General features: G+C 41.0%; 1 protein-coding gene across 4 annotated transcripts in view; it reads right to left on the bottom strand.

The window, feature by feature from the left end:
- The window catches only part of ntng2b (netrin g2b), a 72373-nt gene that overhangs the window by 48023 nt on the left and 9201 nt on the right, over nucleotides 1-15149 (bottom strand). For all 4 annotated transcript variants that reach the window (XM_085164892.1, XM_085164891.1, XM_085164893.1 and 1 more), the window contains exon 3: nucleotides 7035-7678. In XM_085164892.1, the coding sequence (XP_085021018.1) occupies nucleotides 7035-7678 (644 nt within the window). The remainder of the gene's footprint in view (nucleotides 1-7034; nucleotides 7679-15149) is intronic.

The following is a 15149-nucleotide window of genomic DNA, read 5'->3' on the forward strand; positions in this document are numbered from 1 at the left end:
ACAACTTCTTAGCATTGTAATTCACGTCACTGTCAGAGCTCCTAAAAAAACAACAATAAAAAATAAAATTAAAACAGCTTTTCTTTGGAGCAGTCCTCCATAAAATGCAATTTTATTAAAAAAAAAAAAACCCATAAAAACAACATTTAAACTTTCAATCAATAAAAAGAGCTGCAGTCTGTTGTATTCAAAGGTACCAAAGAGAAATTAAAGTGGGGCCTTAAAGTGACAGATTAACTGATTTTAAGGTTTAATGGATGGAGAAGTGCTCTTTATTGTTAATTAATGTTTTTGCTCATTCTGCAACCCCTCAGATATTATACAATCCAAAAGGAAGCCCAGATAGGAGCCTCTGCTCCAGACAGCGCGGACTCGTTCACAATGCGTGTTGCCCATGTCGTGTTTCGTTTTGGGTTTTGCGGTGTTATTTAATTAGATTAAATTAAAACGTCTTCATAAAGAATCTAAAGATTTGGCACCAGAAATGTTCCCCCTTCACGTCACTGACTGATGGCATTAACACACTAGCTGCCCGTGGATATCCTATCAGTACAATAGAAACCTGTCAGTGCAAAGTGTAAACACACACACACTGATTTTGAATGTTGGATTCTGGTAGAATCAGCACGTTTCCTTGTAGGTGATGAATAGCGTACCTAACGAGGCGCAATAAAATAATTTACATTAAAAAAACTAACGTTCCTAAAAAAAAAGTCTTTAAATTTCCTCTATTTTTTTCTCAAAGCTGAAACACATCTCATTATAGATAATATTCATGACTACAGCATTTTACTTAACAGAAGTAAAGCCATTTGTTGGAGAATTACAAAGGACTTCTGCTGCAACGGCTGTTTTGATAAAACCACAAAAGAAGAAGATGTACGAGTACATGAAAGAATTCACACAAAACTCCTTTTACTGCTCTTTCCCTCGGCAACATGTTAACCGTCACCAGGAAAGTTTTCTGTGCCAGCTTGTTCCAGTCTGTGAGGAGATGGAGAGCTTAAACCTCTCAGCACATTAGCTCTGTCAGCATGGGGCCGGCACTGAGACAAACACAAACACACGACGGATAAATGAGTCGAGCAGACATGAAACGACATGACCGTGTAAAAACACTCTGAATATCATTAGCATTCATGTGGCTTGTTTCCTGCCCGGTCAGCTCTTAACTCATTTTCACTATTGGAGAATAATTAGTTGTTGGTAAAAGATGGGCCTTTCAGACAAGACGGGGCCTATCAGCTGTAATTAGTGTTTAAAGCCCAGAGAACGTTCTTTGTGTTCCTCTGCCTGCAGATGTATTTCCAGTGGTATTGATATTAATACTCTTTACATATTTTAGCTGCCCAAGGGCCTCCTTATTTGAGATGAAAGGCTGTTAATATATTGCTAATTATTAAACAATGAGTAGTTGACAGTATTTGACAAAATGATGTTTCAAACTTTGGCCTTTGTCTAGTTGATTACTTTTTTGTGTTAAAATTAATATAATAAATAATAATGAACATGCAGTCTCTGCAATCGCCACGAGGGGGCAACTTCTCTGGTTACAGAAACAAGTTTGTCTATGAGGAAATTACACCTCTACTCCCTTGATTTATTAGTTCAATAAACATTTCCCAGATTACTTTTTGGTCCCAACTGCAAGTTTATTGCAATTCTTTTTTTTTTTTAATAATATGATGTTTATTTGTAAATAATGACCAGTAACACAGGGTAAGCATTAACACATAGCTGCCTTGTGGCTGTGGACTCACTAAACTGTATAAGTGTGGAGCTTCCCTTTGTTTCCCAGGTGGATTTACCTCTCACTGAGACCCACTATCTGACTAGGTGATGTCATGGTGGCTAAGGTCATCTTTTGGATACAGTCTATGACTGTGACACGTCTCCCCTCACCATTTGTTCTGTAGTTTGCAGAAGCCTATAGATTTTTAAAAAACACTGATTGAATAAAAATGATAGAGGTGTCAGTGATGGGTTTATTTTACAAACATTGATACAAATTATGTGCACACAAATATTTAAAATCTGAATTTATATCCCCAGCTGCATACCAGGATCGTTAATGTTTTCTAGAAACATAATCAGTGCTGTAATGTACCTGCGCAAATCGCACCCATTACTCAGCTCACTGACAATGAGAAGTAAGAGACACTCAGACTACTTGGCTTCTCTTAAATGTCATCTTCTTCCATAAGCCAATCAAATCAAATTGAGAAGTTAGGCAGAAGCGAACTCGACGCTGCAGCGATTATGAGCGAGGGGAGAGAAGCGCTGCAGACTCTGTCTATCTCCTCATCCTGCTCCATCTCCTCCTCTCTGTCTTGGCCCCTAATCCACTTAGTTGCCTCTTTCCTGAGCTTAGAGCCTTTCCCTTATTCCATTATAAAGACCCACTGTACGACCTGCTGCTTATTTCATTAAAAAGGCCCTATCCATGACCCTATGTGTAATCCATAATGTAGACTACGGGCCAGGCACGGCCTGCTATAGTCCACGCCACGTTCCAGCTGACAGATGGAACACCGGGAACAGGGATGGAGAGAAGGAGGCCCAATGAATGAGGGAGAATTTAAGAGCTCCGCTTATGAGTGAAGCTTCCCGGTGAATGTGATTTCAATGATGTAAATGATGATAGAGCTGAGGCTGTGCTACTCTGCCTTTGATGGTTGGAGATGGCTTTCACATGGCCCATCAATGATATGGAAATGGCCAGATCTGGGGTTTGAATATAGCCTGTAAAATGAACATACAGCCCAGGGCTTTTAAAACCCCAAACACCTTGGCTTAGAGTTTCAATTGTAGTCAGTACTTTTGCTCATTACAGTTAACCTTGGGAGAACTTTGCAACACAAAGTGAGTGACGTTGAATCCTATGATAATATTCTATCAACCCTATCCAATTTAACTTTCCCCACGCTGCCTCTGTTTGACCTTCTCTCCACTCTGCCCACTTCAAAACCCCCCACCACACCTCTGGCTGTCCTCTACCCCAGACGCCCTCTCGCCGCTCGCCCGAGATCCGGTTTGCTGAGTGTTTTCATTGCGTCCACAAATCTAAATTTACAACCTCACTCTCATCAAATCCAACTTGCCTGCGTTTGCACTTAATGGCCTATCAGGTTACCTATTTATTGATAAAGCAGCAACATTTGCCCCCACCCTCCCCCAAGTACCTGACTTCCCGCATACCTGTGCCAGCTTTTTAGAGCCTGACCAGTCACTCTGACAATGCAGCGTCAGATAAAAGGGAAACGCTTTCCACAGAGGTAACATCTTACACCGTTTGATGGGAAAACAGCTTGCTCTGCTGTCTCTGTCCGCGGTCAGTTTGGGTTTTTAAAAAGAGTTAACCAATAATAATTACTTTTAACTGGGTTCAGTCAGAGAGCCACAGCTAGAGGCCCGGGGACATACAATACGGTCAGGAAGTGACTACAAGCCTCTCTCCATCGATAACACCAGCATATCTCATTACTGCTGCGACCTGTGGTACACTGCAACTCGGGCTTGATCATATAAAACCCATTTCAGCACGCTGTCCCCGGCGGAGCTCCAGCGGAGTGGAATATTCATTATTCAAATTTTAAGCATTGGAAATCCTAATATGTTACTAAGGCCAGATGAGATGAGATGGAATGGCTTAGCCTTTTGTCCAGGGAACATTGACTAATCGTCTCGCTCCCCTAAAATCAATTTCCCAGCCGTAAGCATCAGACACTCCTGATTGTACTGTACTGTTGAGGACCCCCCACCACTATCACCTAATACTCCTCCTGGCTGCCCAGAATAACTTATTGATTACTGATTATGTTACGGGAGGTGTGGGTGGCCAGGGCGGAAGACGGACTGGCCTCAGTCATCTCCACAGAGCTAAATTTGGCTCCTCTGTCACCAGATCCAACACACGCTGACACTATCACCAGCTGGCACTGGCCCGGCTCTGAGGATGAGGAGAGAAGTTAAGAGACGTACACAAAGAGAAATTTCCCCCGAGCTAACAGTGTAGGTGTAGCTGTTTCAAGCAGAGTGGCACAGCGGGGATTTCATGTGTGATGATGAATTCTTAGATGCTGCGCACTTGTAGGCCACTAAATAAAGAGTTTGCTCGAATATATCAAAGCCAGAAATGGTTGATTGTTACATTTTTGGAGTTTGGTTGCGGTTCTGGTTTGACGAGGGACTGTTGCAGCCAGGGGTCGATCCCTTGCTCTCTCTGATGCTATGCTGAGCCTGAAAAGTGGCTGTGATCAATACCTGCAGGCCCTTTCACCACTGCCAGAGGGCTGTTTGTGTTTGTGTGCGTGTGCTGTGTCAGCATCCACTCAGGACTTTATCAGACATCCCACCCCCCACCCCCATACCTTGACTCAACACACACACGCACACACGCACGAACACACAAACACACAAACACACAAACACGCACACACAAAGGCCCCATCGGTCAACGCCTCACTCAAACAGTAGCTCATTTTCACTTTCCCCATCTCACTCTCAACCCCTGTCTGCTTCTCTCTCTCTCTCTCTCTCTCTCTCTCTCTCTCTCTCTCTCTCTCACACACACACACACACACACACACACACACACACACACACACACACACACACACACAAATTATGCTTCTGAGTCCATGCCATCCCAACAAGGATGTTAAATACCATTCAAATGTCAGCCTGCTGTATTGATTGGAATAATAATTCTGGAAGAATTCTGAAAGGCAGGAAAGATGGCTTGTTGATGCTAAGCAGCAGCATGACGGCCCGGGCATCGTTCACTGTCACAAAGTTGCCATGTAAGGGTTCCCGGCTCCTCTGGCTGAATGTGGATGGCGGTTTACGTTCGACCACCGAGGCCACGTGTTTCTGTCATTAATCATTGTCTTCACAGGCCAGCGACAGCCAGACCAGGACTCAGGCTGAGAGAGAGTATGTGTGGAGGTGTGGGGGTTGGTGGGGGGGTGTCATTTGAAATGCCCTCAGATCACAGTAGCTGTGTGTGAAAGTGTGTGGCTGAATGTCAGAACAGAGGGTACATTCACTGGCAGGTGAACATACCTTATCTGTCATGTCTGAGTGCAGGAAAAGTAATACTGAACTACACGCATAAATATGATCAGTTCCATATTGGATCTGGTCTGCGAAGATTCACTAATCTCATATTAAACAGTGTACGCATGTAAAATTAACACTTTCACTTTCATAGCTGGTGCTGGATGTTGCATTCTGTGGCTGCAGTGCCAGTCAATTCTGTATCAGCTACCCTGAAAAACGGGTCTATCGGTCCAAGCGGCTTCTGTCCAAGCCGTTGACTGTACTCTGCCAAATAGTGTGAGTACAGAGAAACATCCCACTATATCGTCAACGACTGCAAGCGTACAGTGTTTTTTTTTTTTTAAAGTTAAACAGAGTGCTGACTGTTCTGCAGAGAAATGGTCTAGTTGATCGTTACTGTGATGCATACAGAAGGCTCCAGTTAAAATTTTCATACATAAGATCAATATTTTGAACTAATTAACCTCGCCGTTCTGAATCAAGACCTTCATTATTTTGGTCGAGTTGTGTGAATGTAATGTCAATGTGTCCGAACAATCAATGTCAAAAAATACGCCTCTCACTTAAAAATTTTCAAATTTCCACTGAAATTAATAAAAACGAAACATTTTCACCAACAACGAAACTCAAACACGGAAATCATTCTCAAAGCTAAAAAACTGAAACTAAACCTTTAACTTTCATACTTTGTGGCTGAATTGCTGGGGTTCCTAAACATGTTAACTTTGCAATAATACCACCCACTCTTGATTGTTGAACATCTAGAAAGAAATTTCACAAACATATTTGCAGCAATGGTGGGATCCTATTACACTACGGCACTTGAATTCACGGCGCTCTTTAGAACAACTCATTCTTTCACAAATGCTTGTAAAGTCAGAATGCATGGCTAAGTGCTTCATTTCGTACACCTATAGCAACTGGACTGAAAACATCCAAAGTTTACAGACAACATACAGCTTATAAAGCAATAATTAATTACTAAAAAATCAAGCAAATACAATAACATTCCCAGCAAGAATCATTTCTAGCTTCTTGTACCAAAACAAATTATGTTACATCTTCATTGAATAAGTTTATATTTCTAGTTTTAGTTACTTAAAAAATACAAAGCTACATTCAAGATTTGATAAAAGATTCAGTGGCATTTAATTTGATACACGATTCAGATTTAACATAGTGCTTTGGACCCTTATCAAGTTATATGAAATGGAAAACTGTTACTGATGTAATTGAATTGTTGTGGTTTTGCTTTGGTATTTAATATTTCGATTGGCGACTATGTAAGCCATTGTCAAAATGGTTTTCAATTAAAACAAAGTTTAATTTTATTTAAATTATGATATCAATATTTTGCAGCTTACCTTTAGTCATTGCTAGCTACTTCTAGGAAGAGTAGCTAGCATACATAAAACATGTCTTCCCTGATGGGTTTGTTTGTTGCTGGCTGTTGAACACAGGATTTTGAACACATTTCTCATTAGCAACTGGAGGTTGCCAGGCATTTGCTGACTGGTCTAGGCCTTTAATGTGTTTTAAAGAAATTTAGCAGCTGAGCATCTTTGAGATTTCTGCTCCTATCCTCAAACATTTATTTGTGCCCTTGACAAAATCCTTTAACCCTTGTTAAGCTATTCTTACTAAGAGTAATGTTTGATTTTAAAAAGGATGCTGGTATTTTATCAAGATATTATAACTGGATAAACCGAATAAAATGGCTCCCATTTTATAAATATATAGATCTGAGTTTTAATACTTTGCAAATGTTCCTTTTAGTGAACTTCAGTTTAACACATATGTTTTTAATAGTTTTATTTTTTTAAAATTTATTTTTTATTTTTTTGTCCTGTACGGCGTTCTTAATAGTTTCATGTATTGTATTCTTCTCACCAAAGAATTTCTTATGTTCATACTCAGATTTTACATTCAAAGGTGTGAATTTGTGTCAAGATGTAGTCAAAAGTGGCTCTCACCTGGCAGGTACCTCGATGTTGGAGATGGCGTAGAAGTACTTGAGTAGGTTGTCTCTCTGGACATAGGTACCTCCGAGGGCAGGCCTGAGCAGCCTCAACCTAAGGTTGGTGAAGGTGAAGAAGTCCTTCAGTCCCTTCATACTTTCCATTCGGGCGTACAGGTTGTCCATGTTCTGTAGCCGAGGTCCAGCAAACACAGCAAATCGTGCCCGCACCTCAAACTTCACATTCTTTTCACCCTTGGAGCCAACCCAGCGCGAGTACTGCTCAGTGCAGATGACCCGTGTGATGTTAGCAGGTGAGAGATCGCGCACTTGTTTGGGTGGCATGTTGAATGCATCCAGACAGTCGTCGGCATAGAACTGGTAGGGCTGCCAGGAGCGTCCGTGGTCCATGGACTTATCCAGAGCCATGATCGTAGGGCGGCCATATTCAAAGGAGATCTGGATATCGTCTGTGAGCTCCAGACTCTTGTTCCAGGACATGGTGACATTGGCCAGCAGGGGCAGTGGGTGGTTTCGCCATGTTACTGTCTGCCAGTAGGTAATTAGGCCGTTGCGCTCATTGTCCTGCATCAGCTGAGGAGGGTGGGCAAGGTCTGGATTTAAGGCATCGCACTCGTCACTACATAGGTATGGGTTCTCCTAAAAGAGAGATAAAGACAGACAGAAAGGATTTAATTCAGGGTTCGGGAATGACTCTAACAAGAGGAACGGTAATGAATACTTGATAATACAGTGCATATTCCCGAAAATTGCATTTTTATTAGATTACTGCAAATTCACATTGACACTGGTGCCCTTTGAGTCCCTTGGGCAGTTGCCTGCTTTTCTCTTCTGGTCATCCAGCCCTAAATAGGCTCAGCAAATTCTCAATTGACAAGACAACAAAATGTATTTGCTTTAAAAATGGATTTGTGGTCCCTGCAGTAGCTGCAGCCATCATTACTGCAACGGAAAATTATGTTAAGCTACGGATTTACAAATTCTATTCCTAATCATCAGGATGTTCCTTTGTTCCCAGTACAAATGCTGATTCAAAAGATATTTATTTATTCCCACAATATCCACAGCTCAACACCAAAATCCTCCATATTATCCTCCCAAAAAAGACAAAAAGAGACGTGTATGGAGGCCTTTCCAATGCACAAAGGGACAGAGAGCTTAAAAGTAAACTTGCCAAACAACACAACAGGAAGTGTGAAGGTCAAGAGGATCGTGCATCATCACTGTCTTTGCATAGACAGCAGAGTGCTGCTGCACTTTTAACTCCAGAGAATTGATCCTCCTCTTCTAGTGATGCCAAGACTTTCAAGTTGCTGCCCCTCTACACAACTAAAAGTCAACAGGATTAGTCACGCTGCTCACAGAGAGCTACGAGCCTCTTTACACCTGCAACGAGAAATGCTTCTGTAAGAATATCTCATGCATCTCATCTTCCCTTGATACCAGTAAGACAAATTCATCTTCCACTTGTTTAGGCTTGCAAATTCTGAAACATAAAACAAAAAAAACTCCAACAAAAAACATCAGGTCCATTACTACTTTATATACGTGATACAGCATGGCTTTCTCAGCATTGATAAATGTAATCTTTGGCTGGATTATGTTTGGGATCAGGGTTGAGTGAATGAAGTGCTATATTTAGTGTCTGTACTGCAGCACAGTCACAGAGAGGTGGGTAAAGGGTGGGCTGCAGCTCCTGACAAGTGATTCCCATCTCTATGTAGATTTAGGCGACAAGGCTGTGCCTTCAGTTCATTTTGTATCAAGACATTTTATATATTAAACCAGACCACAGTCCTTTCCCAGCCCAATTTCTGACTGTCTACACATGACTATAAAATATATCAGTGCTATAGTCATTACACCAATGTTCTGCATGATCTGATATTCCAGCGAAAAGCAAATAAAATAGCTTGGCTTTAATTATTTTAGTAACTTGCCAAATATGTTAATTAACAAAAAGCATGGTGTGATAAATGTAATTTCTAGGAGCCTAAGTTAGCATCAACTAACATTAAGAGTTGTCGTAACTCCACCAACTTTTCAAATAAGTTTTATACATCTTTAATTCCACAGATGCTGGCTCGTCATATTCAAACCACTGCAGAGGTTTCAGTGAAATTGATGCAGCTGACTGTTTTAAGCCAGTTGTCTGACATCCCCATCACCACCCAAGTAAAAATATTTACATAAGGAAATCCCACAGATCCGCAGCCATCTCTCTTGGTGCTTAATTTGCAAAGCTCAGCTCGCGTGCTGTTTGGATTGTTTTACATTCAGAAGGCTAACCATGCCCCCAAGATGCACTAATTAGACTGTTAGAGTTATGATTTTCTACAATATTTAGTCACTAATTGCATCAAATACAAATATCTTTGTATTATTTGACCAAGCATTCACTCTATTGCCCTCATATACTGTCTTCTTTCATTACACATCACTTTACATTTAAAATTCAACATGTCACAAACAATACATGTCAGTATATTGTATTTATATATTGAATATGTATGTACATTTATGTCAGTATATTTAATTGTTATTTAAGTTTTTATGTACCTTGTGAAAAAGGATTCCCATAACAGCGTTATGTTTGCATAATTACAATAATGAATCTTCAGCTGCGTTTTCATCCTCCTCTCTGGTTTTCTCCACTCGTAGTAACTGATTGCAGTTCTACAGCTGATGTCATCCTTATTCTTTTATTTATTCGAAATCTGGCTGTCGTTCTGCGTTTTACCGCTGCGTGCTTAACAAGCTCTTGATGGACTAGAGAGTATAAATATCCCTCTTTTTTTCTTCCACCTCTACCACCCCTGCCTCTCCGCTGCTTCCTCCCCTTTCTTCTTCTCTTTTTTCATCCTCCCTTATTATTTTTACTTTTAGCGTTTGTGCTGTTTCCAATTGTAGTGTTTAAGAATGCACCAGCTCAACTTGAAATGTCATTTGGTAAAATAATAGTAATTAGGCTGAAAATAACTACTACAGGGAGAAAAAAAAACATGTTTAGTTAAATAATTAGTTTGAAGATTTTCAATTATTATGCAGTAAAGATGGGCTGTTGTAAAGCAGACAATGTTAGGTTTCATATCTACGCCATATAGAAAACTCCTCAGCAAGGTACTGATTCTTTAGCATTTGACCTGCAAGTGAGATCCCAAAACTGGTAGGTTTTTAAAAATTATTTCAAATTTTAAGTTGTTGGACAGGTTTTCATGTGAGTTGGCAAACTGTACAAGAGTCCCGGCGCAATAAATGCAAGGCAGCACGGCAGCACGGTGGCACGGTGGTTAGCACTGTTGCCACACAGCAAGAAGGTCCTGAGTTAAATTCCAACATCAGGCCGGAGTCTTTCAGTGTGGAGTTTGCATGTTCTCCCCGTGTTTGTGTGGGTTCCCTCTGGGTACTCCGGCTTCCTCCCACCGTCCAAAGACATGCAGCTTGTGAGGATAGGTTAATTGGAAAATCCAAATTGCCACTAGGTGTGAATGTGCGAGTGAATGTGAGTACGAATGATTGTCTGTCCCTGTGTGTTGGCCCTGCGACAGACTGGCGACCTGTCCAGGGTGTACCCTGCCTCTCGCCCTATGACAGCTGGGATAGGCTCCAGCGCCCCCTGCGACCCTGAAAAGCGGAAAAGCGGAAGCGAATGGATGGATGGATGGACCTTTAGTCGTTTTTAGGTGAAAATGGGGCCAATGAGAGAAGTTGTTGACAAAATGACCTCAGGGACCCAGAGGCAAAATATGGATTGAAATTAATAGAGTTGATCCACAGGGAGGCTTGAAAGACAACCTATAACCTTTTTAAAATTAATTTTGTATTTAGCCAGGACAGCCAAGCCAAAACAGAAGTGATATGTTATCTTTTATTTGTACCAGTTAGAGGTTTGGCTGCTGAGTCCAGCTGTGAGGTGATAAAGCTGTGGATTAATGTTTCCATATCCTTTAGAGCCAAAACCAGCTCTAATTAAGTGATGCTTCTCAATTAGTGAAAGCTGAGTTCGCTGATTTGATTAATAAAGGAACTTTCCATAGAAACACCAAGATTTTCAACCAGGAGCACCAGGTGTGTTTGTTAAGATATTTGTGGAGTTTGATGGACCAAACTCAATAGTTTTGGTTTTGGTATCATTTAGTTGAAGGAGGGTCCACAATTTGAGACAAAAACTTTTTTCACTGAGAAGATATTTTCAAGTGTGGCAAGTAGATAAAGTTCAGTATCATCCAGGTATCAGTGAATATTGTGTTTCTGAAAGCTAGAGCTGATGGGTAACGTGTATACTGAGAAGAGAAGAGGACCTGATATAGGTCCCTGGGGGTTGTCGCGTTTAGTGGAAGGTGGGGAAGAAGAACAGTTTCCTACTTGGACCTGTAACATCACATATCATGAATGCTCAGAGGCTTAACAACCAATGAGATGTTTTAACAATTTATCACAAGGATCTGCCATATTGTTTATTCTTGTATTAATTAGACCAAAAGAAAGAAAGAAAAAAACATTTTTCTCTTGATAATACCAATTTCTTGGTCCTGGCTAAAATTCAATGCACATATCTTGTGTGTTGTTAAAATATTGTCAAAATGTAATGAATTTATTTATGCAAATATAGTAGTCATTTGATCAATTGAGATCTAATTACTTTTGGTGTAGCCATTTATCACATTGTAGTCATGGCTGCATATTGAACTGAAAAAGTGTATTACACCATGGATAGAAGCCTTAATGTAGAGTAATGTAATGGTGCTGCTGCTTCAATTTTAACAAGGCTAAATTTGATCGCCTGATGATTTCACCACAAATTTGTGTTTCGACGATCAAACACTGACCCCCTGCAGGGTTTAAAGGTTGGTTGGATATAATTTGAAGTTTCATTCTTCGTGGACTTGGTGGAGTCAGCAGGGTGCTTGAACATCCTCAAGCTGACGCAGCTGCTAACAAGCTTGACAGAGTTGGGTCTGAGGTGCAAACGTTTCATGGATATCTGAGTATTTGTAATATATTGAGAATACAGATGGAGAGTAGGAGAAGCGGTCAGAGAAGCTCCTTTTGATTTTTTTCCTACTAAAAAGAAATTAAGCTTTCTACAGCCACCTTTCAGTTCCATAAAGATTTTGGGTGGAGTATCACATGAAACAGCAGTTTCTTCTTTCTGTGATAGCAGTACTGCACAATATTGATGAACCTTGCAAGTGCGTATCACATGTCGCTGCTTCTTTGCATCTATTGCCAAGCCCTCTTGAATAAAGTCATTGGACTGCGCTACAGAAAAGTGAGCAGTCACTCAAGCTCACTCTAGTGGCCTGATAACAAAAGCAAAAGTTACAATCCTGCGAGGCTGAGATTATAAATCATCTGATTTATGGTGACAGTGCAGAGTGGGGAAAACTCCAAACATAAGCAAACGCTGAGCTGGTGCTGAGAGAAGCTGTATGGCACAAAAGACACTGTGCGGGATCATAATGCATGTGAAGACACAGCAGTGGTATCTTTATACCAGAAACTGCAGATAATCTATCTCTCTGCTCACTGGAGCAACATAGCAGCATTGTTCCCCATCTGATAACCCAATTATCTCTCTTTGCACTGACTCAGATCGAGATCGCTGTCAGCACAAACACACTTAAGATGATCATCTACAATGCTCATTGCTCATAAACAACTGCAACCAGAAAAAGTAATTAGGATCAGATGAAGAGGGTTATAGCGAGCTTCGGAGTGAGAGTAGCAGCTCCGTGGTGGATCAGCTGCTTCTGTGCCCTTCAATCCAGACCCGTCCACACACGTGTTTACACACACTCAAAGTAAGATTAGTACGCCTGTTGTTCTGAGGATGGCCCTTGACCTACAAATCCTATTGAAAATGATCGCACTGTCACACTGTCCCAGATAGAGCACATATAGGTTAGCTCCTGAAGTGTACCGGTGATAGCATTTCCTCTTTTCTCTGACACAGAAAGCATGTGAGTACCAGACAACATGAGGGAGTCATTACAGTATTTTATGGCATCAGGTCGAAAGCGTTCGCCAACCTCCTCCGACCTCAGCCGGCCCTTTAGGATTAACTAGTCTGGAGGTGATATGTACTGTAATAAGCTGGAAGATTTTATCCCCCGTGAGAGACTTACATGAGGTTATGTTTAAGCCCTTTGTATGCCCGTGTCCTCCTTATTCCATCTTCTTATTCCCCCAGCCAGGCTCATATATATATATATATATATATATATATATATATATATATATATATATATATATATATATATCACTATATTCCAGGATACACACACACACACACCAGCAAACACAATCTTTTCCCTTACAGAAACACACAGATCACAGCCAAATGCTGCGGCAGGTGGCCCGCACTGCTAAGCCCCTCCAGCAATTATCCTCACCGGGATCCCGTCTCCACGACAACAGCCGCCATGATGCCCCTGCCATCAGTGGCTTTCTTGTTTTCACTCACAGGAATACAGTGAGATCCTAAATGATCATTAGAAATACCTCAAATGCTAAAAATGTGGCTCATGCTACTGCTGTGAGCACAGATGGTTGCCTTGTTTTTGAACACATCAGGAGCGACGAAACAACTCTTGTTCTATAAAGAAAAAGAAAAAATCCACCATCCATTCACAAAGAAGTATGCAAAAAATTTTCCTTTACATTTCTGTCCCTTCCTTTGCTCTTATGACCAGTTGTGTTCCCAAGAAATATTTTCTGTTGCCACCTTTCTCTATCACGCTGTCTGCTTTATTTCTACCTCCACTTATAGAGGTTTCCACAATACGTTGCTAGCGAGGGGAATAGAGGTACCGACCCTCACTCAGAGAACGCAATTTATTTTATTTTCGAGAAACATCAAATGAAATGGCCCTCCCCATTAAAAAGGGCACAGAGGGGAAGAGAAAGAGATATTGCTTTTTCACTTATAACGTAATCTTTTATTTTGTTGGAAGCTTTTCCATCATGCTGCAAGTTCTTGTTATCCTGGATGGAGACAGTACATCAGTATGTGTGTGTGTGTGTTGCCAGCGAGCGTACGTAACTGTGTATTTGTACATGTAAAGGATTACAAACCTTTTACTTTACCTGAAAAAGTGATTATCCGCTTGCTGGAAAATGTCTTGCTGGGTGTAAAACAGCAGTTGGCAAGTGTAAAAGTGTCTTAGGTGTGTGTTTGTGTGGGCGGGTGTTGTTTATGTCTGTGTGCGTGTATTCGTGTGCATGTGTGTGCGCAGGCAGGATTAAGTAAATGTTTACTGTAGGCATGTGTGATTGTGCATGAGGAGGAGGAGAGAATAAGAAGGACCAAGCGGAGACACCACGCTGATCCGAAGCAGCAGCAGAGCTTGTCCTGTTCAAATTACCGCAGTTGAACCAGCACGAGTTTTATTAGCAACTTATCTTAGAATTCAGGCAGTGCTTATAGCAGATCCAAAATATCTGGCAGAGTTACTGTTGTCTCCAAGTGTAGCGATTAGATGGATTCAGGGTCTGTTGTAAAATCTAAAGTAATGGTAGTTGAGATGTAGGTAAGGTAAGGCAGAAGAGATGAGCTGTGAACTGTGCAACAAAGATCTTTATATCATTTTCTTTACCTTTCTGTATTTTTTAAATATTGCACTAGCAGTTTATCTCAAATGCAGTCTGCAAACACAGCTGAATTCACAGTTGACAATTTAAGAAAAGCATTAAAACTCATAATGCTTGCCTCCACCAGTGTGTGAATGTGAGAGTGAATGAATAGTGGCATTGTAAAGCACTTTGGGTGCCTTGAAAAGCGCTATATAAATCCAATCCATTATTATTATTATTATTATATAACAGAATCAGATATATCATGTCTAATTTGCCTACACTGACCGCTACGAGTTGAGAGTTGGCTCACCGGTTATGCTAATGGTGGCTAACGTCAAGTGGGGGTGAGGGGTGGGGTGTGGTAAGCTTTTATGTCACACCTCCAAGTATTTTGTCATGACAGCTTTACAGTCTTTGGCCCACTGCAACTGACACTGACGGATCACTTGAGGTAGGTCCCCAGTTCTTTCTCGGATCCCTCTGAAGCTGCATGAAGTTTTATTTTAAAGGTGCAGTCAGTTGTTTGGAGATT

The sequence above is a fragment of the Neolamprologus multifasciatus genome, chromosome 7, assembly GCF_963576455.1.
Source record: "Neolamprologus multifasciatus chromosome 7, fNeoMul1.2, whole genome shotgun sequence".
Lineage (NCBI taxonomy): Eukaryota > Metazoa > Chordata > Actinopteri > Cichliformes > Cichlidae > Neolamprologus > Neolamprologus multifasciatus.